The 27647-nt window shown below is 39.6% G+C and overlaps 1 protein-coding gene across 5 annotated transcripts in view; it reads left to right on the top strand.

The window, feature by feature from the left end:
* The window catches only part of arid1b (AT-rich interactive domain 1B), a 692248-nt gene that overhangs the window by 298221 nt on the left and 366380 nt on the right, over positions 1–27647 (top strand). For all 5 annotated transcript variants that reach the window (XM_062041960.1, XM_062041959.1, XM_062041957.1 and 2 more), the window contains one exon: positions 27498–27605. In XM_062041960.1, coding sequence (XP_061897944.1) covers positions 27498–27605 — 108 coding nt within the window. The remainder of the gene's footprint in view (positions 1–27497; positions 27606–27647) is intronic.

The raw sequence follows: 27647 nt of genomic DNA, 5'->3' as shown, positions 1-27647 counted from the left end.
TTTATCTCCTTCGATGTCGAAGAATTTTACCCTTCCATCACACAAGACCTACTAACCAAAGCACTAGACTTTGCCTCGGACTACGACTCAATCACAGGCAACGAAAGAAACATCATCATCCATGCAAAGAACTCCATACTCTTCCGCAACAGCACACCATGGCAAAAAAAGAACAATTCAACATTCGACGTCACTATGGGGAGTTTTGACGGAGCAGAAACGTGCGAACTTGTTGGGAGTTTCCTCCTCTTCCAGCTCGCTAGCCTCAACCTGAACCTTGGTATTTACCCTGATGACGGACTGGCAGTGTGTCGCACCTCGCCAAGGAGCCACGAGAATACCAAGAAGCGTATATGCCAAATCTTCAAAGAGAACGGCCTACGGATCACGATTGAAGCCAACAAGCAAACCGTCAATTTCCTCAACGTCACTTTCAACCTGAGGAATAACAGCTACCAACCATTCACGAAACCCAACACAACACTCCAATACGTGCACCATGACAGCAACCACCCACCCACCACCACGAAAAGAATACCTACCGGTATTAATAAAAGACTATCGATGCTGTCATCTAGCAAAGCTGAATTCGACCAAGCAACCCCCCCGTACCAAAAAGCACTTGATGAAAGCGGATACAACTTCACCCTCACCTACGAACCCACGCCAGGAAACCAACCAAAACGGAGCAGAAAACGAACCAACATTATCTGGTACAACCCCCCATATAGTAAAAACGTCTCAACTAATATTGGCCACAAATTCCTCACCCTGATCGACAAACACTTCCCCAAAGGCAACACCCTAAGAAAAGTATTCAACAAGAACAACATTAAATTGAGCTACAGCTGTATGAACAATATACGACAAATCATTTCAAACCACAATAAAGCAATTGAAAAGGAGCCGTCCACCACCAGGCAGAACGACTCCAAAACCGACAAAGACTGCAACTGCCACAAGAAACCTGATTGCCCTTTCAACGGGGGGTGCTTACAACCATCAGTCGTTTACCAAGCAAAGGTAACACGCAAGGACATTAACACATCCGACACATATGTAGGATTAACTGAGGGAGCATTCAAAACCAGATGGAACAATCACAAAGCCTCTTTCAGAAGCAAAAGCTTGCGGAACACTACAGAACTCAGTAAACACATTTGGAATCTCAAAGACAATAATGTTGAATATTCGATGACATGGCAAATTCTTGCATCCAGCACACCTTACAACAGTGGTAATAAAACATGCAACCTATGCTTAAAAGAGAAACTGTTTATTATATACAGTCCAGACTTGTCATTTCTCAACAAGCGCAGCGAAATTGTATCAGCATGCCGTCACAGAAGGAAACACCTCCTAGGTAACACATGAGCCAATCACCACGCCCCTACGCCTGCCTGTATCCACCCGCTCTGTGCCCTATATAAACCATGGTATGTGAATGCTTCCATTAAAATCTCCTGATGATTGAGGAAACCCTCATGAAACAGGCCTGTAGAGATGAAATAGTCTTGTGATTTTTTCCCACACATACATATATATATATATATATATATATATATATATATATATATATATATATATATATATATATATATATATATATATATATTGCGTTATTTTACGGTTTTTTTTATGTAGTATCGGCTAGAAACAGAGGATCTGAGTGTGTTTTGTTGCAGCGCTTCAGTGACGTGCTTCCGATTCTTCCTCTGCGCTCTGTGTGTGTTTGGGTGTGGGTGGGAAGGGGAGGGGAGGGGAGAGGAGGGGGGTGTGCAATACAACGTAAACCGTTGGCCAACCAAAAAGTAACCACAGAACACTATACGACTACACAGTATAGTGTTCTCTGGTTACTTTTTGGTTGGCCAAGCGTACGTGACGACAGGCTGTCCTCACTCAGGTCTGCACGGACCTGGAGGGGGCGTGCCTTAATTCCGGCTGGAAATCGAGAGAAATTGGGGAGAATGGTTGTCCCGGGGAGAGGCACTGAAATTCGGGAGGGTTGGCAAGTATGAGATATTCTCACTTTTCTTTTGTCGAGCACAAAGAAAATAACATTTTAGTTAAATGTAAGTTGTGTATTGGATCAAAGATCCCACCTACTGCCCAAAACAACAATTCAAATCTGCCTGGTTAGGCTTTGTGTATGTCACGTGTGCCTTCCTTAGGTGAAGCCAGGTTTACAGCTATGTTGTTGATTGATTGATTGATTGAAACTTTTATTAGTACATTGCACAGTACAGTACATATTCCGTACAATTGACCACTAAATGGTAACACCCCAATAAGTTTTTCAACTTGTTTAAGTCGGGGTCCACTTAAATTGATTCATGATACAGATATATACTATCAAATATATACTAACATCATAATACAGTCATCACACAAGATAATCATCAGAGTATATACATTGAATTATTTACATTATTTACAATCCGGGGTGTGGGATATTGAAGGGGGGGGTTAGGTTTGGTTGATATCAACACTTCAGTCATCAACAATCAGCATCAACAATTGCATCATCAGAGAAATGGACATTGAAACAGTGTAGGACTGACTTGGTAGGATATGTACAGCAAGTAGTGGACATAGAGAGAGAGATCAGAAAGTATAAGAAAAAGTGTCTATGTCAGGTGGGGGTCGCAGCTTGCTGCGGGGTTGTTCTTCCAACGCAAAAACGGCTCCGGACGACAGCGTGAAGGTAGGCTTGGATTTATTTAACATAAATAACTCACTACCATAACCACAAAAATACAACAAAAAAGGCAAGCGTGCCTAAAACACAAATGAAGCTGCTAGTTAGCAGAAGCTATGGCATGGACTATGAAACTTACTTGGTCAGAAAGAGACATGAACCGGTGTGACATAAAGACAATGCAGGCAGAACGAGTGATGAACAAAGGTGGGCTTATATAACAGTGACATGATTGGTGACAGGTGTGTGTGAGTCTAAACGTGAAACAGGTGCGTGACATGGCAGGTGGGTGACTAATGGGTGACCATGGAAACCAAACAAAACAAGGAAGTGAAACCAGGAACTAAAAAAAGAGTCCAAAAACCAAGCAAAACATGGCCAAACAAAAACATGATTAACACAGACATGACAGTCTACATTTGATTATTTACAATCTGAAGAGGTATTATGTGGAAGGGAGGGTGTTAGTTTAGGGTTGTAGTTGCCTGGAGGTGTTCTTTTAGTGCGGTTTTGAAGGAGGATAGAGATGCCGTTTATTTTACACCTGTTGGGAGTGCATTCCATATCGATGTGGCATAGAAAGAGAATGAGTTAAGACCTTTGTTAGTTCGGAATCTGGGTTTAGCGTGGTTAGTGTTAGTGTTAGTGTTAGTGTTAGTGTTATTATGCTGTTTGTTACTTATGTATGTTATGTTGCAGCTATTTAAAATAGTTTTGTCGATTTGTTCTGGCCTGAAATAAATTGGCCCTTTGAAACATATCTTTGTCTTTGTGTGGTGTATGTAGACCACGTTGCTTAGCAGAGTTCAGTGATGCAAATGCATGTCAAGTTGATCAACTAAGATTGTATTATTCTCCAGTGCAATAACAGTATTGAAATGAAGGCTAAAAGGGCATTAATGGGAGCTTTAAAATAAAAAACTAGAAGAAGTAACTAAATAGTTACTTTTCACAGTAACGCATTACTTTTTGGTGTAAGTAACTGAGTTAGTAATTGAGTTACTTTTGAAATAAAGTAACTAGTAACTGTAACTATTTACTGGTTTTCAGTAACTAACCCAACACTGTATATATATATATATATATATATATATATATATATGTATGTATGTATGTATGTACATCCATCCATCCATCCATCCATCCATCCATTTTCGACCGCTTGTCCCTTTTGGGGTCACGGGGGGTTGCTGGAGCCTATCTCACTGTCGTATTAGTGTAAAAATAAGTTAACCCCTTTAATTTTAGAAATGATAAAATACAACACAACACACTTTTAACTTTGTTGAGGAGACCGCTGTTTTTTGTTTTTTTTAATATTTTCTGTTATAATGATTACAAATTAATCTGTAAAGTAATGGAAAACAATAAAACACTCTCTTTTTAAAAGCATGTGTTGATGTAAATAAGTGGAATTATGTCGTATATGATAACGCTTTGACCTGTAGGTCTTCGGGTGATTTTGAAATGTTAATCCCTCAGACATTCAGAATGCCCTCAGGGGCCAATTTTAAGGTTGCACTGTATTTCAATTACAAAGCTTGAAAGCCGAATCTGCTGGAAATATGTTATCTTGCAGCAGGCCAGAGTAAACATAGCATCTTTAAAGCATAATACATTTACAAAAACGGTAACACAGTGTGCCGAAATCTCATTTATTTCCTCACTTTTGAAGTAAGACTAAATTCACCCCGGTTGCTTGTTGTTTTGAAGATCGGTGGCTCGCTGTCGTGCTTGGGTCATGGCTTATTTTATCAGAATTATATTGCTTCAGACGGGCTATCAAGCAGATACAAAGGGAGGGAACATTTTACCTAATCCCATGCTTGAATGTCGAGTTCAAATGTGTGCAGTGCATCCAGTCAAAAAAAGGCCAAGTGCGGTTCGTAGATGATATGAGACATGAAAAATGTCAGGAAAGAAAGAAGCAGTGTGCGTGATGCTTGGATAATTTTTTGGGGGCAGTGATGCCTTTTAAACCACTGACATCTCCTTTAAATATAATTCAATTCCAGAGGATGTTTTTTTAGAACATTTTGAGCCAGTACTACTTAAGGTTTGCAGCTATTAAAACATGTGCAAACTTGCAACAGATGCAAAGCTGATTTACTAAACTTGTGTGCAGAGGATTGCATCTCTTAAGTGAGCAAAATAAGGAGCGCAATCCATGTAGCCTGTCTGTCTTAATGAATATGCAAATTATATGCTCATTGTCAAAACACCCTCAATACCGGGAGGAGAAGATGCAAATATAGTTACTTAGAACCCGCAGTGTGATTTATCAAGGCTAAAACTCATCTGCGGTAGTGGTTTTCTGTCTTTATTCCATACGTCTAGAAAGGACATGCAAACCGACAGATAGCTGGAAGAAATGAGGCGATCGCACTGCAGCGCCCTCCTACATATGCTTGTCAACATATATGCATTGTCAAAAATGTACATTTTAGACATATCGTCTATTTAGCAATATCATTTTATAGGTGTTGGCTGACTTACAGTTTTTTACAGTCACTAGGACACAATTCCAAATATTTAGGTCACTTTTTAAAAACTTTTCACACAGTTCTCCAAACCAACTTTCAGCTCGTCACATCAGTTCATTTCACTTTCAAACTGCACTAAAACTACCAAATCACTTCATACATGTCTCAAATCAACTCATTCTTCCAGAACACTAACAAAGGTTGACAGACAACAAACAAATAATTTCACCCACAAAACAATGTCCTAAAAAACACTAACAGCAGCTAGCATTTGACAATGTTTATTATTCAGAGCAAAATATATGTTACTGGAATGAATCAGACATGATGCAGAATACTTCAATATATTTGATGTCTTTTATTATTTTTTAGTTTTTTTGCACTGTGTAATTCCAAAATAGAAGAATTTGTATACACACCATCCACTGATACAGATACAATAGTAATGCTAATCTACTCAGTCTTCTCCATTTGGCCACATGTTCTCATCCACATCACATCTTATGTCATCCAGGGCAATATACCTAGGAAATAATCTTCTGGCATGCCTGATCCATCCCTGGCAATCTTCAGCTGATATGTCCAGGCATCCAGCATTCATTGCGTCCAGGAGGGACATTTGATCATGTGGATAGTGGTCAAATACGATTTAAAATATATTTCATTAAAATATTACTGTAGAATTGTAGCAAATTGCTGTCTTATTCAAGTTGTTTGTTTTGAAATTAATTTTAACAGTTTTGAAAACAGTATGTAAGCATGTGCAAATTGGCCTGTAAGTACACAGAGTTTTGGCGGTTGTTGTGTCGAAGTGAGAAAATAATTCATGTAATTTGAAGGATGAAGTCATTGAATGCATTTTGTGCCAAAGCAATGATAATTGATCCTCAGTTTTGTCAGGCTTGTCCCTGACAGTTTGGTTAAGTTTTAGTTTTTCCTCTGTGTTTGTTTTATTTCCTGTCAGCACTCTTATTTTGGTTCAGTTTCCTGTTTGTCTCTCTGAGTGCTGTCCCCTCAGCTGTGGCTGATTGGCACCTGGCCACACCTGGTGTCAATCAGCCAGCTGCTATTTAAACCTGCCTTCCCCTCCAGTCAGTGCTGGATTATTGTCGTTCCGACCTGTCGTGTCGATATCAGTGTAGCTGTATGCGGTAAGCTATATTTTGTAGCTGTTTGTAGCTTACTGTCTTTTTGTTCCTAGTCCCTGTTTGCTGGATCCCTGTTCACTGTTTCCAGTTTGTCCATTCCTAGTTCCTGGTTTGTGTCTTTTCTTTATTTTTTTATATTTTGGACATTAAATCATGTTTTCTCGCACAATGCCTGCCGCCTTCTCTGCATCTTGGGAATCGTCTCCAACACAACTTGACAAGTTTAGCCCATTTATACTTCTGTTGTGCTCACTGTGTGAAGAGTTTTGAAAAACTGACCTAAGTATTGGGAAATGTGTCCTAGCGACTGTAAACAACTGTAAAAGTGCTGTTTACTTCTTGCTGACAGTTACATTTTTAAAGCAAAAAATATAACACAAACACCATTGGCTTGTTTATTTTACCCTTAGTGGTTTAACAGCACACATTTGTATTAAAATTGTCTATATTATTCACAGTTATTAAGTTTATGAAGCAAACAATTGTTCTTATGATAGAATATACAATCAATGATAGCTAACACTGACTATCTACATCGATATTATTTGCTAACAAAGCCCAAAGTGTGCAACTAAGTGGGCTGGATATAACCAGTTTTCTGATAATTACTTTTAAAAAGTTATTAATTATAGTTACCCGTTACTTAACCAAAAAGTAATTGAATTACTAACGGAATTACTCTTTAATGAATAAATTAATAACCAGGGATAGTAATTAATACATTACTTAAAGAAAAAACAAAACAATATATGGCATAAGTTGACGTTTCATATGAGGGCACGGTGTATTTGTGTGTGTGTGTGTGTGTGTGTGTGTGTGTGTGTGTGTGTGTGTGTGTGTGTGTGTGTGTGTGTGTGTGTGTGTGTGTGTGCGTGTGTGTGTGTGTGTGTGTGTACTTTTTAAAAGATGGGCCCTGTTGCCTAGTGATGTGTGACATCATCAGGGGTTTCAAAGGAGCTGTGTTTGTTAGCTTTAGCTGTTGTTACCAGCGGCAGTTTGTCGGCTCTGAATCTTTTAACATGATTGTGTTACATTTGGTTTATAAATAGATTGAATGTGTTTCGATAACTATCATATCTTCTTGTCAACAAACGGGGTATTTTTTGGATGGCAAATTTGTCACTTCAATCATTGATTTGTTGTTTAATATTCTCGTTGTGTACGTGTGTGTGTGTATGTTGTCTGCTGTGTCACAGTGGGATGGTCCCTCTTCCTTTTTGATATCAAGGTCATTTTTGTGCGGTGTTGCTTGTTGCTTTCACAAATGAAAATATATTTTCTGCATTGAACTTGCTGCACTTATGACGCTGTCTTGTTGTTGACATATAACCACATCAAAAGTAGCGTGCCACGTTACATCAAGCTATTGCTAACGGCGTTGTAACGGACCTCAAAGTAATTAATTAGGTCACTCCTTACAAGGCGTAATTAACGCTGTTATTATACAACCCCAGTATTACGAACACTTGATATAACGCTTTAAAATGTTAACACTCTCTAGGCATTTGTGGGGGCTGATTGAAACATATTCAGCTGTTGAGTTTTGGTGTGTGCTGGCATTTTTTAATGACATTATTTTTTTATATGTATAATCAAAACTTCTTGCAATATGCATTTTCTTGTGTTTGTAACATTTCAGGGCATGCTCACAGCATCTCCCAGGACGCACCTTTAGCCAGCTAAAAAAATGGCTCCCGTCGTAGATGCACTGCAGTACTGCTTTTAAAATGCCCAGATAAAGTAGTACATGTCTGCTGCATGTTTCAAAGCATAGGAAAATGCAACAGGTGGGAGCATGATAACATGAATGTGCAGTAAATGAGTGTCTCCATGTTGAAAGCCACTTAGTACAAGCAAAACCTCTGCACCAGTTATCAGTTGCATACGCAATCTTAGTCATCATCATCATCGGCGGTCACTCGAAGCGAGTATGACGATCCTCCTGGTAGGGGGGTATCCCTTTATGGAGGATGCCTGTGCGTGACTTTGTTTAACATGGGGAGACTGGTGCACAGACAGTCACCACACAATCCTTGACAGAATCGGGTCATGGTCCATGGCATTGAGTCCAAGACGACTGGGGACCCTCTTCTGTTGCAGCCTTCTTCCGGCATCCCAGCCAGTGTGACGCTCCATAGGGTTAGCAGTCATCCTCCGCCTGTTCCACCGTTGAGGTCTTGGGTTGTTATTTCCCCATAACTGGGCCCACATGGATGTGGGGGTGCCTTCTTCCGCCATCGCAGCCGTTGTGGTGGTTCATACATCTACCGTCTTCTGCCTGCTCCGCCGTTGAGGTCTTCACCGTATCCCTGGCTAGGGGGCAGTCAGGTACTAGGCCTTTGCCAAGGGCCACCTGGGGTAACAGTAGTAAAGGGGTTAACCTCCTAGTGCCCCAAGACCCCTTAGAGGAGCCTCCACTGCCGGATGCACTTTAACGTCATGCCCAGGACAGGCAGTCTTAGTAAATTACACTGAACACGCCCACTAAAAGTACACACCGGGCCTGATGGTTTGCGTGTACTAAAACACGAGCAAACTTGATAGCACACGCAGAGCAAACTACGAAACGTGTGCAAAGTAGATTGCGACTCTTGTGAGCAGAATAAGGCGTGCAATCCATTTTGCATATCTCTCTTCTAGTGTTGTCCCGATACCAATATGTTGGTACCGGTATCGCTACCAAAAGTATTTCGATACTTTACAGTACTTTTCGATACTTTTTCTAAATAAAGGGGGCCACAAAAAATTGCATTATTGGCATTATTTTAACAAAAAAATTGTTATGGTACATTAAACATATGTTTCTTATTGCAAGTTTGTCCTTAAATAAAATAGTGAACATTCGAGACAACTTTTCTTGTATTAGTAAGTAAGTAAACGAAGGCTTCTAATTTGTCTGCTGACGTATGCAGTAACATATTTTGTCATTTTCCATTCTATTATTTTGTCAAAATTATTAAGGAGAAGTGGCAGAAAATGAATAAATAATGTATTTGTTCATTTACTGTTAATATCTGGTTATTTTCTGTTTTAACATGTTCTGTCTACACTTCTGTTAAAATGTAATAATCACTTATTCTTCTGTTGTTTGATACTTTACATTAGTTTTGGATGATACAACAAATTTGGGTATCAATCCGATACCAAGTAGTTACAGGATCATACATTGGTCATATTCAAAGTCCTCATGTGTCCAGGGACATATTTCCTGAGTTTATAAACATAATATAATTTTTTTTAAAAATGAAAAAAGATTTTGTGATGCTAAAAAATATTGATGTAATCATAGTAGTATCGACCAGATACGCTTCTGTACTTGGTATCATTACAGTGGATGTTAGATGTAGTTCCACCAGTGGCGTTTGTTCACATTCAGGAACATTCAGGTGAGCTACGGTGTGCAGTGAAGCATGTTTAGATATTCATCGTCCTGCAGGGATGATACTTGTAAGAAACATACTTTATTTGTCGCCATGGACGCGAGGTTTAGTGATTTAGAAGTCGCTACAACACTTCCGACTGTGGTTGGACCTTAGCCGCTAGCTAGCTAGCCATGTATTAAAGCACCTCTTTCTGAAGCCGTTTCAGTGTTATAGCTTCACCTTTATCGTTAGTTTTTAAGCCAAAATGCGTCCATTTTCTACTTTTCTTTGCTGTATTACCTAAGGGCTAATTAAAACTAATTCAATTAATATGTGTTAATGTCTGTTGGCGTTTTAGTTAGAAAATATATTATTATAATATGTCTCCTATCTAAAAATATGTCTTTCAATATACATTTGTTTGCGTGTCATTGCAGATGCACGAATGTGCTTTGGTGATGTCATCCACAGCCTTGCGTACAGAACGTACCGTCAGTGTGCTAAATTGTTCTAATTCAGAAAATGTGTTACAGATTATAGATGTGGTTAAACACATCACACACAGGTATGAGTATCCTTTTATAATTGGAAGACTATAGGGCTGATTATAACAAATTCAATTGATGGGTTGTGGTGTCATATAGTGTTTCTTTTAATGGGGTTAATCTATTCACATAGAACAGTGAATCTGAAACTGTGGCTCCAGCTAGTGCTACGCCAAATAATCACTTGATTAAAGTGCAGTGTTTTATTGTCCGATATTCAAACACAGTGTTACTGTTCAAAATGTGTGTAATGCTACCGTGGCCAAAAATATTAAATTTAGTCGTTTAATAAAACCTCTGTCTTGTTTTTAATGAATACTTAGGCCTACTTTGTTACTGTATTTAAATGTCGACCATATGGTGGTAAGTATTTCTGAGGTGGTACTTGGTGAAAAAAGTTTGAAAACCTCTGACATAGAATATACAGTATATTAACTAATTGAAAAAAAGCAAGTAAAAATAAATGTTTTCTTTTTTGCATCTTGAACGGGGTAAGTGAAGCCTTTCTCCCGGGAGCGCACCTCCAGCGCTTGAAAAAAGAAAATAAGTGGCTTTCAATGTCGATGCACTGCAAGGACTCCTTCTAAAATGACCATAAAAGGTGGTACATGTCTCCTGCTTGTTTGAAAACAGCAAAATTCCACAGGTAAAAGCATGGTAACATGAATGTGCAGTAAATGATTGAGTGTCGTCGTGGGAAAAGAGACGCTCAAAAACTTCATTTAAATAAGGCCATGTCTACACTAAGCCGGATAACCCCTTAAACCAGGGGTGGGCAATTAATTTTCACCGGGGGCCGCATAAGCAACCCGAGCACTGCTGGAGGGCCACACGACAATATTTCAATTAAATTTTGCTCAATATTATTTTTGATATACCGTAAGATAAATAATAATGATGATAATAATAATAATAATTAATAATAATAATAATTTAATTTAACCTAACTTAACTTTATACAAAAGCAGATTGCTTTTGATGGTCACTTTATCCTGCATTATCCAACATTTTTCCCCATCAGATTTGGACAACCATCTGTTGTTAAAAATAGTTTTTAATCATATTTATTTTATATTGTTTTTTATATTGGTTTTATATGTAATTGTTTTTTCTTTTTATTCAGTCATTGGTGGAGCTAAGGATAATATTTGAATATTGTTTTTAATATTGTTGTGCAGCACTTTGGAAACATTTTGTTGTTTAAATGTGCTATATAAATAAAGTGGATTGGATTGTCACACCTGCCAGCTTGTCCCATTTCAGTCCTAACATGTCCAAACACGCATTTACCTATGTGAACAAGTCATTACCTGTGGTTGTCTCTTTAATTGACTGCATGGCTGCCAGCTACTCCGTGATTTGAAAGTCTGCAGTTATCCCACGTAAGAAGAAGAGCAGCTGGAGGTGTCACGTACATCGCAGCTCTCATCCAAAGTTAGCGAAAAACAGTCCAAGTCTCCGGGCAAATCAGCGCAACAGAGTCCAATAAGCACTCCTTAATAAACTCTCCGTCAGAAAACGCCTTACTTTTTCTGGCGCTTTTGTGAGCAATGACGAAACTTGTCCTGACGGCTGCATCTCTGGGGGTGTGAAATATGGCACAAAGTCCTTGTTGGCTTTGCAGTTTTACCATCAACGCATCGGCCTCCCTTGCGCGCGCTTCATCAGACACATTCCGGTATTTTCCCTCGTGTTTCATCGTGTAGTGGCGATTAAAATGATATTTTTTAAACACAGCAAGCTGTGTACCACAAATTAAGCACACGGCTTTACCATTAATTTATGTAAAGAAATACTTGCCAGTCCAAAACACGCCATTCGTCATCAACTTTTCTTTTTTTAGCGTCTCATCACTTGTCTCTATGCACCTTCACTCACAGATTCCCCCCGGACATATGGCATAAATAACACATTTCAAAATAAAAGCAGCACAGTTGTATTGCGCGCACGACATAGATGTTTTTTCAACTTTATTTTGTAATTTGTTATTGCGCCGTTCAATTCACTCACAATCGCACACGCGCATACGTCCACACGGAAGTAATACAAATAACACTTTTCAAAACAAAAGCAGCACCGTTGTATTGCACACTCGACATAGATACTTTTTGAAATGTATTTTGTAATTTATGATTGGCCTCACGCGGGCCGGACAGGGATGCGCAAAGGGCTGGATGCGGCCCGCGGGCCGTACAATGCCCAGGTCTGCCTTAAACGAATAATTATTTAGACTAAGCCCCGTTTCAGCCACGCTAAATCACCGTTTAAGGTTCCCCTCTCCGGCTCTTAGCTTTGTATGGAATCATTGATCGTTTACAAACTGAATTCGGAGAGGAAGTGGCGCCAGAAAGACCGCGCCCCACACAGGAAGTAACATCAGAAAGAACACGCCACAGCCAGCTTCATAACAACTGATTCGGTAACTCAGCGGCAACCACTAGAAAGATGGAGGCGAGTCATCCAGACATGCCCGTGTTTTTCCTTCTTGTACATTGGAAATCACACCTGAATACCTTAAGAGAAGGAAACGGGTGATTGCAGCTATTTCGGATACAACGCATCTCAGACGGCAACATAGCAATGTTGAGCGACGGGGTTGGATAAGGCCTGGAAGAACAGCAGCCTGGTGGGATATGTTTGTCAACGAGTGTGTTGTGTCAGAGGAACGGCAAGAGAACTTTCGAATGTCCAGGTCAGCTGTGATACTACTTAGTGAAAAACTTTGTCCATTTGTCGAATGAGAGACGACAATGCGGGCTCCCGTGGACAAGGGAAGACTAGGAAAAATAGCGAATGCATTTGGACTGGCAAAGCAGACTGTCAGTCATTGTCTGCGATGTATGTCGAGTGATTACTCAACGTCTAGTTTTGTACTTCATAACTATTGTGAAGCCATGAAGTGGTTGAATTTCAGCCTACAAGCACAATGTCCTGTTGTTGGTTGTTGTAAAATGTTATTCATCACATTGTTTACTTTCACACGTCCATTAAAGATATGATTAATTTTTGATGGCTCAGGTGTGATTCACTACAATAGGGCGAGTCTAACAGCTGCTGATGATAATCAGATAATCACGTTTCATCAAACATATATTAATGTTGTTGCCCTAGGGTAAACTGGGTACAACACATGGCACGCTGACAAAGCTTAACCTATTGTTACTATAACAATCTACAAGGTTAATGTAGGTTGCTTCTCTTTCTTCCCCCCCATTTTTTCTGCATTCTTTCGTATCTCAAGTTATCATTACGTATATGTATTGTTGCATTTGAACAACTGTATTGTTGATAATAAAGGTAAAGTATTGGTATTGTTCATTATCAATAGCGCTATTTCTATTGGTATTTGTATTGCTCCATTTTTAGTGTAATAATGCTCATTGTCATTTCTGTATTATTTTTTATTTTCGCTAACTGCTTATTTGCTATTACTTTTACCATCATATTTGTACATGTCGTACTTGCTGATGTTGCTCTATTGTTGTTGTTGTTGTTGTGTTTGCTGTTGTTGTTTTTGTCTCTCTGTCTAATCCCCCCCTTGTCCCCACAATTCCCCCCTCTGTCTTCCTTTTTCTCTCTTTCTATCCCCTCCTGCTCCGGCCCGGCTGCACCAAATGATAATATAAATACATTTAATAAAGTCAAAATACAAATAAGGCAACAAGAGAAGTATCCTACACTTCTCTTTTGTAAAGTAAATCTGAACAGCCGATATGGGCATCTACATCAACTATATGATTTGCCTGAGAAGATGGACAGGACATGAAAAAATAAAATAAAAAATAAAATAAAAATAACAGCTGCTGATGGTGAGGCAAGCAAGGTTTACTGTTAAGGGAAATGTGGCAGTAGTCTACATTGAAACACAGGGTAAGGATACACTTCCAGGTCAGAGGTGACTATGACACACGTATTTTCTTCGCACATGCGTACTAGGTCGCGTTGCGCTGGAAGGACGGAGGGTGAAGGGGGTCTTAAACGGTGGCTTTGTGTGTGTGGACATCGATAAGGTTAGGTGGGATTTACCCTGGATAACCTTATCCGGCTTAGTGTAGAAGGGGCCTAAGGCAGTCTGCACCGTTATGAATAGCAATGTTAGTAGATCGCACGCAACACGCCCACTAATAGTACATGCTATTTTATAGTTTGCACACGCTGTTTAGCGCCTGGTATTTGGATTTTAGTAGATTTGGCTGTAAGACTTTTGACCCTGTGTAAGAAATATTTCTATTTTTAATACTGGGATTAACAAAATCCAACATCACGCCTCACACTCCAAACACATTCATGAACGTCTCACTCACCCTCTTCCTGTAGCTGAGATTAACACGGTGCTGCAATATTGATTTACGTCGGCATAAAGCCTCTCCGGCTCTATATATTACACCACGTTCAGCAGTCATCTATTCAATCAAATCTAATATTACACTGGCTCTCCACACAGCTGTCTAATAGCATTTAACTCACAGTTTGATTCCTCTGCGTTTTCTCATGTACTTCAAACGCTTGCTTTTCAATATCCGTCATTCGTTTCCACTATGCCAAGATGAAGTCTTTTGAAAAGCGCGGAGGATGAATGAGCGCGTCTCCGTGCATGCGTGCACAAATGTGTGCGTGTGGAGACAGGATTAGCCGTGGCCTTAGGCTTAAGGTATGGAGCCGAGTGTATTTTAGAAGCTTCTAAATTAGCCGGGAAATGGGATTTTGAGACAATGGAGTGGAGGGTGAAAAAAACTGAAATGAAAGGATGCACTCGCAGCGCTCCTTCATTTGCCTCTGATGTTTTTTCCAGACTTCTTTTTTCCTCTTTTAATCAACGCTTTTCTCTTCTTGTTCACCTTCTCTCTGTGCAGCTGTGGTGTCCCTTTTGTTTTCCAGTACTCTCTCTCTCTCTCTCTCTCTGTCCTTACAGTTGACAGCGATGATGTAAGAACATGAGTGTAAACAGTAGTACGAGGCTAGCCCCATTTTGACCCACTTAAAACAGAAATCCCAGGCCCCACACACACACACACACACACACACACACACTACGATCGTATATGCCTGAGTAAATATTGGACATGTCTCAGAACTGTGTGTTCAACTGTCTGTTGTCTGTTCATTGCTTTGTATTTATTATTTTGTCGATAATAATTTTTCAGCATGTCCCATGCATCTTTATTTTATGACTCCTCTTACTTATCCCCTTGATTTATTTCTTCCTTAGCATCAACCAAACAAATCACTCTCTTCAGGGGGTTAGCCATTGGAGGATTATCGGACGTTTCTTCCCGATCAGTCCTGAAGATAGAGAGTTCCAGTTGATGCTATCACCAGTGCAAACGTGAATGTGTGCATCAGATATAATATGAATAATCTTCCGTGACAGTGTACACTATTGTTATTCTTGGACTGAAACAAGTTCTCACAAAATGTTTGTGAGAAACTGTATTAACACTTTGAACTCAAAATAAGCTTCCAAATATAAACACAGCAGTATTAACCTGGACTCAAGAACATTTTAGTTTTTTTCCAATTAGCTGCTGAAAAAAAAGAGTTGATTCCGATACTGGTATTAAGCAGTACCCATTTTCGGTACTTTTGTGTGTGTTCATTGTGTGTGTTCATTGTGTTAATGAATGTTAATTGTTTAATACATAAATAAAATTATATATATATATATATATATATATATATATATATATATATATATATATATATATATATATATATATATATATATATATATATATATATATATATATATACTACCGTTCAAAAGTTTGGGGTCACCCAAACAATTTTGTGGAATACCCTTAATTTCTAAGAACAAGAATAGACTGTCGAGTTTCAGATGAAAGTTCTCTTTTTCTGGCCATTTTGAGCGTTTAATTGACCCCACAAATGTGATGCTCCAGAAACTCAATCTGCTCAAAGGAAGGTCAGTTTTGTAGCTTCTGTAACCAGCTAAACTGTTTTCAGATGTGTGAACATGATTGCACAAGGGTTTTCTAATCATCAATTAGCCTTCTGAGCCAATGAGCAAACACATTGTACCATTAGAACACTGGAGTGATAGTTGCTGGAAATGGGCCTCTATACACCTATGTAGATATTGCACCAAAAACCAGACATTTGCAGCTAGAATAGTCATTTACCACATTAGCAATGTATAGAGTGTATTTCTTTAAACTTAAGACTAGTTTAAAGTTATCTTCATTGAAAAGTACAGTGCTTCTCCTTCAAAAATAAGCACATTTCAATGTGATCCCAAACTTTTGAACGGTAGTGTATATATATATATATATATATATATATATATATATATATATATATATATATATATATATATATATATATATATATATATATATATATATATATATATGTCTTAATTAGATTATCCAAAAAATAGTGCTCGATACCGTGGTAGAGCGCAGCGAAATTGTATCAGCATGCCGTCACAGAAGGAAACACCTCCTAGGTAACACATGAGTCAATCACCACGCCCCCACGCCTGCCTGTACCCACCCACTCTGTGCCCTATATAAACCATGGTATGTGAATGTTTCCATTAAAATCTCCTGAGGATTGAGGAAAACCCCTCATGAAACAGGCCTGTAGAGATGAAATAGTCTTGTGATTTTTTCCCACACATACATATACATATATATATATATATATATATACATATATATATATATATATATATATATATATATATATATATATATATATATATATATATATATATATATATGTATATATATATATATATATATATACATATATATATATATATATATATATATATATATATATATATATATATATATATATATATATATATATATATATATATATATATATATATATATACGGCGTGGCGTAGTGGGTAGAGCAACCGTGCCAGAAACCTGAGGGTTGCAGGTTCGCTCCCCGCCTCTTACCATCCAAAAAATCGCTGCCGTTGTGTCCTTGGGCAGGACACTTCACCCTTTGCCCCCGGTGCCGCTCACACCGGTGAAATGAATGATGAATGAATGGTAGGTGGTGGTCGGAGGGGCCGTAGGCGCAAACTGGCAGCCTCGCTTCCGTCAGTCTACCCCAGGGCAGCTGTGGCTACAAATGTAGCTTACCACCACCAGGTGTGAATAAATGATGGGTTCCCACTTCTCTGTGAGCGCTTTGAGTATCTAACAATAGAAAAAGCGTGATATAAATCTAATCCATTATTATTATTATTATTATATATATATATATGCAGTACAGGCCAAACGTTTGGACACACCTTCTCATTAAATGTGTTTTCTTTATTTTCATGACTATCTGACTATCATTGAAGGCATCAAAACTATGAATGAACCTATGTGGAGTTGTGTTCTTAACAAACAAAGGTAAAATAACTGAAAACATGTTTTATAATCTAGTTTATTCAAATTAGCCACCCTTTGCTCTGATTACTTTTTTGCACACTCTTGGCATTCTCTCGATGAGCTTCAAGAGGTAGTCACCTGAAATGGTTTTCCCTTCACAAGTGTCATAGTTTTGATGCCTGCAGTGACAATCTACACGGTAAATAGTCTTGAAAATAAAGAAAACGCATTGAAATGAGAAGGTGTGTCCAAACTTTTGGCCTGTATTGTGTATGTATATATATATAGATACCCTGTATATATATCTAGAAAAGAAAAGAGAGCACAATATTGAAACGTCGGATGAATGACAATGAGTCAGGATGACGGTGCACAAATAAGACTTTTATTGGTATCAGCAGAACAACAGTATATATTTTACAGTATGCTACATGTTCTATACAGCCAACGTGGCTCAGCATCTCTTCATTGCTCTTGGTGTAGTTGCGCCCTATAGCCCAACCCCTAAATCACACATTAGAACCACACGCAATGCTCCCGTCACTACAATACCATATGAAAACAGAAGAACCAAAATTAAAAATCCATTCTTACCGCTCATTGTCATTTTATCACAAGTATGTGAGCAATGATTAGTTTCAGTTTCGATTTTGGCTAAGTCGACAGCCGCTTATGTCCAGCAGGCATTTCGTGCATAAGCAATTTCAATTGTATTGCTGCTTAAGTTCCACTGCTAAAAATGGCATCTTGTTACTGCTTCTGGGCTTTAATTGGCTAATAATTGAAATGTGGATTTCCAGGAACTACTCTCTGGCTTTTAAGGTCATTACATTACCTTCTCTTAATAATGGATGAAGGAATACATTAACTTTTGTCTCTCTGTGCGCTCAGCTGTTAAGGCACTATGCAAGCTGTGTGTGTGCCTGCATGCATGTCGGTGTGGAGGTAAAGTGGTAAGAATATTAACTTGATATCAGATTTCACATGCAATCTACGCTCAGTTCTGCGCAACAGTAATTCAGCTCTGTTGCACAAATTACTACACTATTCATTTCTTAATAATAGATTCATTTTCAGTCTGTGACTGAGAAGGATAATCTCCTGCTGTAACATGATATCCACTAGCTGGCAGGCGTTTTGCCCAAATACTTCCAAGTCCAATCACACAGGAGATAAGAAACAAATCAGAGGGAGAAGACTGACTTTAAAAGTAGCAAAGTGTGGCGTAGATATACTGCTCACCTGTGTGTGTGTGTGTGTGTGTGTGTGTGTGTGTGTGTGTGTGTGTGTGTGTGTGTGTGTGTGTGTGTGTGTGTGTGTGTGTGTGTGTGTGTGTGTGTGTGTGTGTGTGTGTGTTCCAAGTTTGTGTAGATGTGTGCCAGTGATCCTATGTCATGTCTAGCCTATCAGATACCACTAATCCTTGCACTCAGAGCTCTATAGCCGGTTGACATTGTGCTACCGATGCTTAACATGATGGAGGAACAAGCTCAGTAGTGAATGAAAGGAAGGACAAGAAGGAAGGAGGGGCTGAAATGAAGGAAGAGCGAGATAAAGGAGCTGGGCAACACCTCCAACGATGGAGAGGAAAGTGGTTTACACTAGATAGGCTTGTGATTACAGAGGGACTAAAATGACTTGGATTGAACAACAGAGATATTAATGTGTGTGTACGTAATGGTTAGGGCAGGGGTGTCAAACTCATTTTGGATCGGGGGCCACATGGAGAAAAATGTACTCCCAAGTGGGCCGGACTGGTAAAATCACGGCACGATAATTTAAAAATAAAGACAACTTCAGATTGTTTTCTTTGTTTAAAAATAGAACAAACATATTCTGAAAATGTACAAATCATAATGTTGTTGTTGTTTTTTTTACACTTACATGTAGCGGTTAATAGTACTCTATCTTTATTTGTCCTTATTTATACTTTCTGAATAAATTATGTGATAATGTTCATCAGTCAACTCATTGGTGTTAATTTTTGATCTATCAAGATCAAATTACAGGATGTTATTTATGTAGTTTCCTAATTTTCCTCGACTGGTCCACTAACATCATTTGTTTTTTTTGTTTTTTTTACATATGTAACATTGTCTACAAAGATACAAATAATTGCTATTACGAAATCTAGTGGACACATTTAGAACAGCGGTTTCTTTCATTCAAAAATTTCAGCTCATTTTTATTCTTAGCAAACTCATCCCGCGGGCCGGATAAAACCTGTTCGTGGGCCGTATGTTTGACACCCCTGGGTTAGGGCATGAATTAATGTTGGTAAGGTGTGTGTGTGTGTGTGTGTGTGTGTGTGTGTGTGTGTGTGTGTGTGTGTGGGGCATTGTGAGGGTGATTGTACTACAAAAATGATTGATGTTTGTTATTGGTTATCATTGTACGTAACTATTGCACGTAATAACAGCCCGTACTTTTTGATGGATCTAAGCTTAAAAAGAGGGTTTGGTTTTAATTTGTTCAGTTACTAATAAATGGTGCAAATGACCCAAAGCATCATGTGATGTCATCCTCATACTACTCACAAAGTAGTAAGCATGGTGTCTGGAGACTGTTACAGTATGATATGATTATATTGTATCAAAAGGTGTTAAAGTGTCCAAATTATTTACCGGTACCTATAGTTGCCCCACCCCCAACCCCATCTTGTCCAAATCTCCCCAAACTTGTCTCAGTCATTTACACTACATTTGTGCTGGTTTGTGCTGTAAACATTCTTGCTTGTGCCTGTACGGTTTTTCAGTTATTTTAGAATACATTTTCTAACTAGTGACGTCATCGGGCCCCCCCCACGCCCCACCTAGTCCAAATCACCCCAAACGTGTTCCATTCGTTTGTGCCGCAGACAGTTTATATTATAGTTTTCAATCAATCAATCAATGTTTATTTATATAGCCCTAAATCACAAGTGTCTCAAAGGGCTGTACAAGCCACAACGACATCCTCGGTACAGAGCCCACATACGGGCAAGGAAAACTCACCCCAGTGGGACGTCAATGTGAATGACTATGAGAAACCTTGGAGAGGACCGCATATGTGGGTAACCCCCCCCCTCTAGGGGAGACCGAAAGCAATGGATGTCGAGTGGGTCTGACATAATATTGTGAAAGTCCAACACAACAGGGAAAGTCCAGTCCATAGTGGGGCCAGCAGGAACCATCCCGAGTGGAGACGGGTCAGCAGCGTAGAGATGTCCCCATCTGATGGACAGGCTAGCGGTCCACCCCGGGTTGGGAGCAGAGTAGAAAAGAAAAGAAAAGAAACGGCAGATCAACTGGTCTAAAAAGGGAGTCTATTTAAAGGCTAGAGTATACAAATGAGTTTAAAGATGAGACTTAAATGCTTCTACTGAGGTAGCATCTCTAACTTTTACCGGGAGGGCATTCCATAGTATTGGAGCCCGAATAGAAAACGCTCTATAGCCCGCAGACTTTTTTTGGGCTCTGGGAATCACTAATAAGCCGGAGTTCTTTGAACGCAGATTTCTTGCCGGGACATATGGTACAATACAATCGTCAAGATAGGCAGGAGCTTGACCGTGTAGTATTTTATACGTAAGTAGTAAAACCTTAAAGTCGCATCTTAGGTGCACAGGAAGCCAGTGCAAGTGAGCCAGTATAGGCGTAATATGATCAGACTTTCTTGTTTTTGTCAATCTTTTAATGCTAGACATAGGGAGGCCCGAAAACAAAACGTTACAGTAATCGAGACGAGATGTAACGAACGCATGGATAATGATCTCAGCATCGCTTGTGGACAAAATGGAACGAATTTTAGCGATATTACGGAGAGGAAAGAAGGCCGTTTTAGTAACACTCTTAATGTGTGACTCAAACGAGAGAGTTGGGTCGAAGATAATACCCAGATTCTTTACCGAGTCGCCTTGTTTAATTGTTTGGTTGTCAAATGTTAAGGTGGTATTATTAAATAGATGTCGGTGTTGAGCAGGACCGATAATCAGCATTTCTGTTTTCTTAGAGTTGAGTTGCAAAAAGTTAGCGGACATCCATTGTTTAATTTCATTAAGACACGCCTCCAGCTGACTACAATCCGGCGTGTTGGTCAGCTTTAGGGGCATGTAGAGTTGGGTGTCATCAGCATAACAGTGAAAGCTATCACCGTATTTGCGTATGATGTCACCTAGCGGCAGCATGTAAATACTAAAGAGTGCAGGGCCAAGAACCGAACCCTGGGGAACTCTGCACGTTACCTTAACATAGTCCGAGGTCACATTGTTATGGGAGACACACTGCATCCTGTCAGTAAGATAAGAGTTAAACCAAGACAAGGCTAAGTCTGTCATCCCAATACACATTTTGATACGCTCTAATAAAATATTATGATCAACAGTATCGAAAGCGGCGCTAAGATCAAGAAGCAGCAACATAGATGAAGCATCAGAATCCATCGTTAGCAATAGATCATTAGTCATTTTTGCGAGGGCTGTCTCCGTAGAGTGATTTGCCCTGAAACCGGACTGAAAAGGTTCACAGCGATTGTTAGACGCTAAGTGTTCATTTAGCTTCTGTGCTACAATTTTTTCGAGGATTTTCGAGATAAACGGAAGGTGGGACACCTGCCGGTAGTTTACCAGGAGATCAGGATCGAGGTTAGGTCTGTTGAGTAGAGGATGAATAACCGCTTTTTTGAATGCTAGGGGAACAGTGCCAGAGGAAAGTGATACGTTTATAATATTTAACACTGATGGACCTAATAATACAAAAAGCTCCTTGATAAGTTTCCCAGGAATTGGGTCAAGTAAACATGTTGTTTGTTTTGTCCCATTTACACATTTTGACAATTCCTCCAATGTTATTTCATCAAAGAGAGAGAAACTATTTTGGAGGGCAATGTCCGTCGTATATACAGTCGTATTTGTGTTAATAGAACCCAGTTGTAGCTGAGATGCATTGTCTTTAATCTCTTTTCTAATGACTTCAATTTTCTTATTAAAGAAATTCATAAAGTCATCTGCTGAGTGGGTGGAGCTACTGGGAGGAGTCCCTTGTTGGGTTAGCGAGGCTACTGTACTAAACAGAAATTTAGGATCATTTTTGTTGAGGTGGATGAGATTTGAGTAATATTTAGCTTTAGCTGAGGTAAGCATGCGTTTATAAGTTATTAAACTATCACACCATGCTTGATGGAAAACCTCAAGTTTAGTCGCACGCCATTTGCGTTCCAGCTTTCTACATGATCATTTCTGGGCTTTAGTTTCTTCTGTAAACCATGGGGTACGCCTTTTAGGGGCCCTTTTTAGCTTTAGCGGTGCTACACTATCAATGGTGTCGTGCAGGGCGTCATTAAAGTTGTTGGTGAGGTTATCAATAGAGCCCACATAATTTGGGAATGGTGCCATTACCGAAGGCAGTAGGTCAGTAAGAGTCGTCGTTGTGGCAGCATTAATGTTGCGGCTGCTACAGTAGTTATTATTATTATTATTAGTTTGTTGACAATGAGTCAGAACTTCGAATTTTATAAGGTAATGATCGGACATTACTTTAGTGTACGGGAGTATCGTAACTTTAGAGGTGGTGACACCCCTGACAAGCACTAGATCTATCGTATTACCGTTGCGATGCGTGGGTTCATTTATTATTTGTGTAAGACCACAGCTATCAATTATAGTCTGGAGCGCCACGCATGGAGGGTCCGATGGGGTATTCATATGGATATTAAAGTCCCCCATTATGATTATATTGTCGGCGTGCGTCACTAGATCAGCAACAAACTCTGAGAATTCACTGATGAAGTCCGAATAGGGCCCAGGGGGGGCGGTAGATAACAGCCAGGTGGAGAGGCAGCGGTGCGACAAACCTCAAAGTGAGCACCTCAAACGAGTTATATTTATTATTTAGGTTAGGTGTAAGATTATAGTTTTCATTGTATATTAGTGCGACACCCCCTCCCCTTTTAAGAGGTCGGGCAACATGTGTATTGGTATAGTTAGGAGGAGATGCCTCATTTAGCGCAAAAAAATCGTCTGGTTTGAGCCAGGTCTCGGCGAGACCAACGACGTCAAGTTTGTTGTCTCTAATGACTTCATTAACTAATAACGTTTTGGAAGATAATGATCTTTTGTTTAAAAAGCCTATATTATAGGTAGTGGGCTGTTTTGAGGATTGTTTGTTGAAATTATCCGAAGTGGCAATATTAATAATGTTGCGTTTATTATGCGTATTCCACTTTAAATAGTTTCGACCATATCTAGGAATTGATACGACGGGGATATTCAGATTGTTTGCTTGATGTTGCGATAAACTGAACGCATCATAGTTAGCTACCTCAGTACAATGTGTGTCTGCCTCTGACACGGTCACAAAAGAAAAAACATTATGTGAGTTGTGTTTTATTCTAAGAGAATTGCTGTGTGTGCAGGGATTATCCAGCCTGACGCCGGCTAGTTCTAAGTTAATAACGTTTCAATATTCAAAAACAGCCCCCGCACTCCACCACTTTGTCAAAAGCTTACTAAACCAGTCCCAATCGTTTGTGTTATAATGCTATTATATAAAATATACTATAAAAACTGCAATAGTTAGACCAATTTAAAATAGTTGGGTTATAATTATGATTAACAAAACATTAACACGTTAATAACATGAAAACCATAGAATGTTATTAACGTAAAACAGTGGTTCTCAAACTTTTTTCACCAAGTACCACTTCAGAAAACAAATGACACTCCAAGTACCATCACAGTTAACAACATTAAAATACAGAAGCATTGTAGGCCTAAGTGTTCATTAAAAACAAGGAATAGGGTATTTAACATGTGTTTTTTAGTATTTTTGGCCAATATAACATCTGTCTTTTCAGGTCCATTAAAAGGGGTCATGTTATGATTTTTTTTTTTCTCAATTTAAAACACTTCCTTGTGGGCTACGTAACATGTAATGGTGGTTCTTTGGTGAACATGTTGCATAGATTATTTTTTACAGACAATCTTTAAGTCGTTTTCTGACCTTTGCTTCAGGATGCACCGTTTTTTGGGCGGTCTTATTCACGTGGCTCCACTTTGACAACCTCTTCCCCCCGTCATCTTTGTTGTACCGGTGTAGCGTGCAAGGACGGGAGTCGAGGAAGGAGTTTTTATCGCTTCCATAGCGAGATATAAGTTAGAACTTTATGCTACGTTATAATAGAAATGGTAACACCATCCTAGTCACGTCCGTTGTGTCCTTGGGCAAGGCACTTCACCCTTGCTCCTGATGGCTGCTGGTTAGCGCCTTGCATGGCAGCTCCCGCCATCAGTGTGTGAATGGGTGAATGTGGAAATACTGTCAAAGCGCTTTGAGTACCTTGAAGGTAGAAAAGCGCTATACAAGTATAACCCATTTATTTATTTATTTATTTATTTAACAGCGGAGGATGAATGCCCCATAACAAGAAGATAGAAAAAAAGAAGCTTATCGACTATAGCGTCGGCACGGAATACAATGGCGGACGCTCGCAAATTTTTAAGACTTATGCATATCCTAAATACACATCAGCAGGTACCAGAAAATAAGAAAAGTTGTTTTTGCACAATATTGGGAAACAAAACCTCACATAATATGTCTGCTATTAGGTGCCATTTTGCTGTCCTTACACACACATACTAGTATGTCGAAGCAGGGTACGTTTGACTGTGGTAGCCGCAATTCTCCTACAATCCATCAAGCGGTCCGGCTTCTTAGCTTACCAAAGTCGTACTAAAACTTTTTGACAGATTTTTGAGCGCCGTGTGTAATGTTCTATATTCTCAGCGGATCATTTAAAGCTTTGGTGTTGTTTACTGGTGTCATCTTGCAGTCTACACGTATATCTCTTATGTATGACTGCCATCTACTGGTCACACTTATCATTACACCATGTACCAAATAAAACAGCTTCAAGGTCAGTAAGTACAACCAGAATTATTCCACACATGCACCGGGTTGTAAGGCGCACTGTCGCTTTTTGAGAAAATGAAAGGATTTTAAGTGCGCCTTACAGTCTGCAAAATATGGTACTTAATTAAAAAAAAGCATTGAGGCAGCTAAAACTGTTAGCTTATTACTAGATAATAAATAACATGGCTAATAATATTCAGTCAATCAATCTTAATGTATATAGCACTTTTCATGCGCAGGCAATTGCAACACAAAGTGCTTTACAGGAAAAATAAGAAAGATGAGATGAAAACACGCAGACACACAGACACAAACACATACACACTTACACACAGCACAATTGACAAAAGCAATATTGAGGATTAAGTAACAACACCACATTTGAGGCGTTTGCACTGAAATTAAGGCCATCATCATAAAATATATGTAAAAATATAATATAAATAATACATTAATACATTAATAAAACATTACATAGAGAGAATAACAGTAGTTATATTAGCAATAAATCAAATGGAAAATAAAAAATGAAAAATGTAAATAAAAAATAAAATAAGCATAAGAGTTAAACCGTGCTCAGTGGCCTTGTGGTTATAATGTGCGCCCTGAGATCAGTAGGTCGTGAGTTCAAACCCCGGCCGAGTCATACCAAAGACTATAAAAATGGGACCCATTACCTCCCTGCTTGGCACTAAGCATCAAGCGTTGGAATTGGGGGTTAAATCACCAAAAAATTTGTCCTGAGCACGGCCTCCGCTGCTGCACACTGCTCCCCTCACCTCGCAGGGGGTGGAACAAGGGGATGGGTCAAATGCAGAGGTTAATTTCACCACACCTAGTGTGTGTGTGACTATCAGTGGTACTTTAACTTTAACTTTAACATGATCAATAAAATAACTGATTTAATAGGTATGTCTTTAACCTTTTTAAAAAAATATCAACAGTGTCTGCAGTCCTGAGGCTCTCCGGCAGGCTGTTCCACAGGTGGGGGCCATAGTAGCTAAATGCCGCCTCATCGTAAGTCTTTGTTCTAGTATTTTGTAAAGATAAAAGTTTGGTGCCAGAAGACCTCACGATCCGCTAGTGTTGATGTGGTAAAGGCAGGTCAGATAGTAGATAAGACGGTGCAAGGCCATTAAATATAACTTTAAAATCGACCATGAAGTGGACGGAGAGCCAATGCAGTGACTTTAAAACTGGTGTAATGTTCTCCCGCACGCTGGTTTTCGTCAGCACGCGTGCAGCTGAGTTGTGTAATGTTTGTAGAGTTGTAGTATTCTTCATAAGATAATGATAGCGACAAAATCTGAAAAATTAGTTGTGTGTATGTATTATTTCTGGACGGATCGCTGCTGGTGTAATGGTCCACGCTTGCGCCTGTCATGGCAGAGGACTGACAAAAAGGCTGAGAAAAAGTCATCTTTTTTTTTTTTTTTTTTTATAAAAAATATTCACCACCCTGTATCGATCCGTTGTGGTGAAGAAGGAGCTGAGCCGGAAGGCAAAGCTCTCAATTTACCAGTCGATCTACGTTCCCATCCTCTCCTATGGTCATGAGCTTTGGGTTATGACCGAAAGGACAAGATTACGGGGTCAAGCGGCCGAAATGAGTTTCCTCCGCCGAGTGGCGGGTCTCTCCATTAGAGATAGGGTGAGAAGCTCTGTCATCAGGGAGGAGCTCAGAGTAAAGCCGCTGCTCCTCCACATGGAGAGGAGCCTGATGAGGTGGTTCGGGCATCTGCTCAGGATGCCACCTGAACGCCTCCCTAGGGAGGTGTTTGGGGCACGTCCAAGGGGAAGACCCAGGACACGTTGGGAAGACTATGTCTCCCGGCTGGCCTGGGAACGCCTCGGGATCCCCCGGGAGGAGCTGGACGAAGTGGCTGGGGAGAGGGAAGTCTGGGCTTCTCTGCTTAGGCTGCTGTCCCCGCAACCCAACCTCGGATAAGCGGGGTAAAATGGATGGACGGATGGATGGAAGAAATATTCACAAAAAGTTTCTCTTTCTTTGAAGGAGGCACAACCGGAGAGCTACACCACCAGAGTTCCAGGTCCAGGGAACTCTGGGAAGAGCAACAATGAGGATAGCGTTTCTTCCCAGGACCGCCCGTCCAGTCTGCCGGTGAGTGACAATACTGTGGATCAATGAGCAAACAGCATTGCT

The sequence above is a fragment of the Entelurus aequoreus genome, linkage group LG03 (assembly GCF_033978785.1).
Source record: "Entelurus aequoreus isolate RoL-2023_Sb linkage group LG03, RoL_Eaeq_v1.1, whole genome shotgun sequence".
In the NCBI taxonomy this organism is placed as follows: domain Eukaryota; kingdom Metazoa; phylum Chordata; class Actinopteri; order Syngnathiformes; family Syngnathidae; genus Entelurus; species Entelurus aequoreus.
The sequence above is the reverse complement of the archived record's forward strand: the minus strand, read 5'-3'. Positions and strand labels throughout refer to the sequence as shown.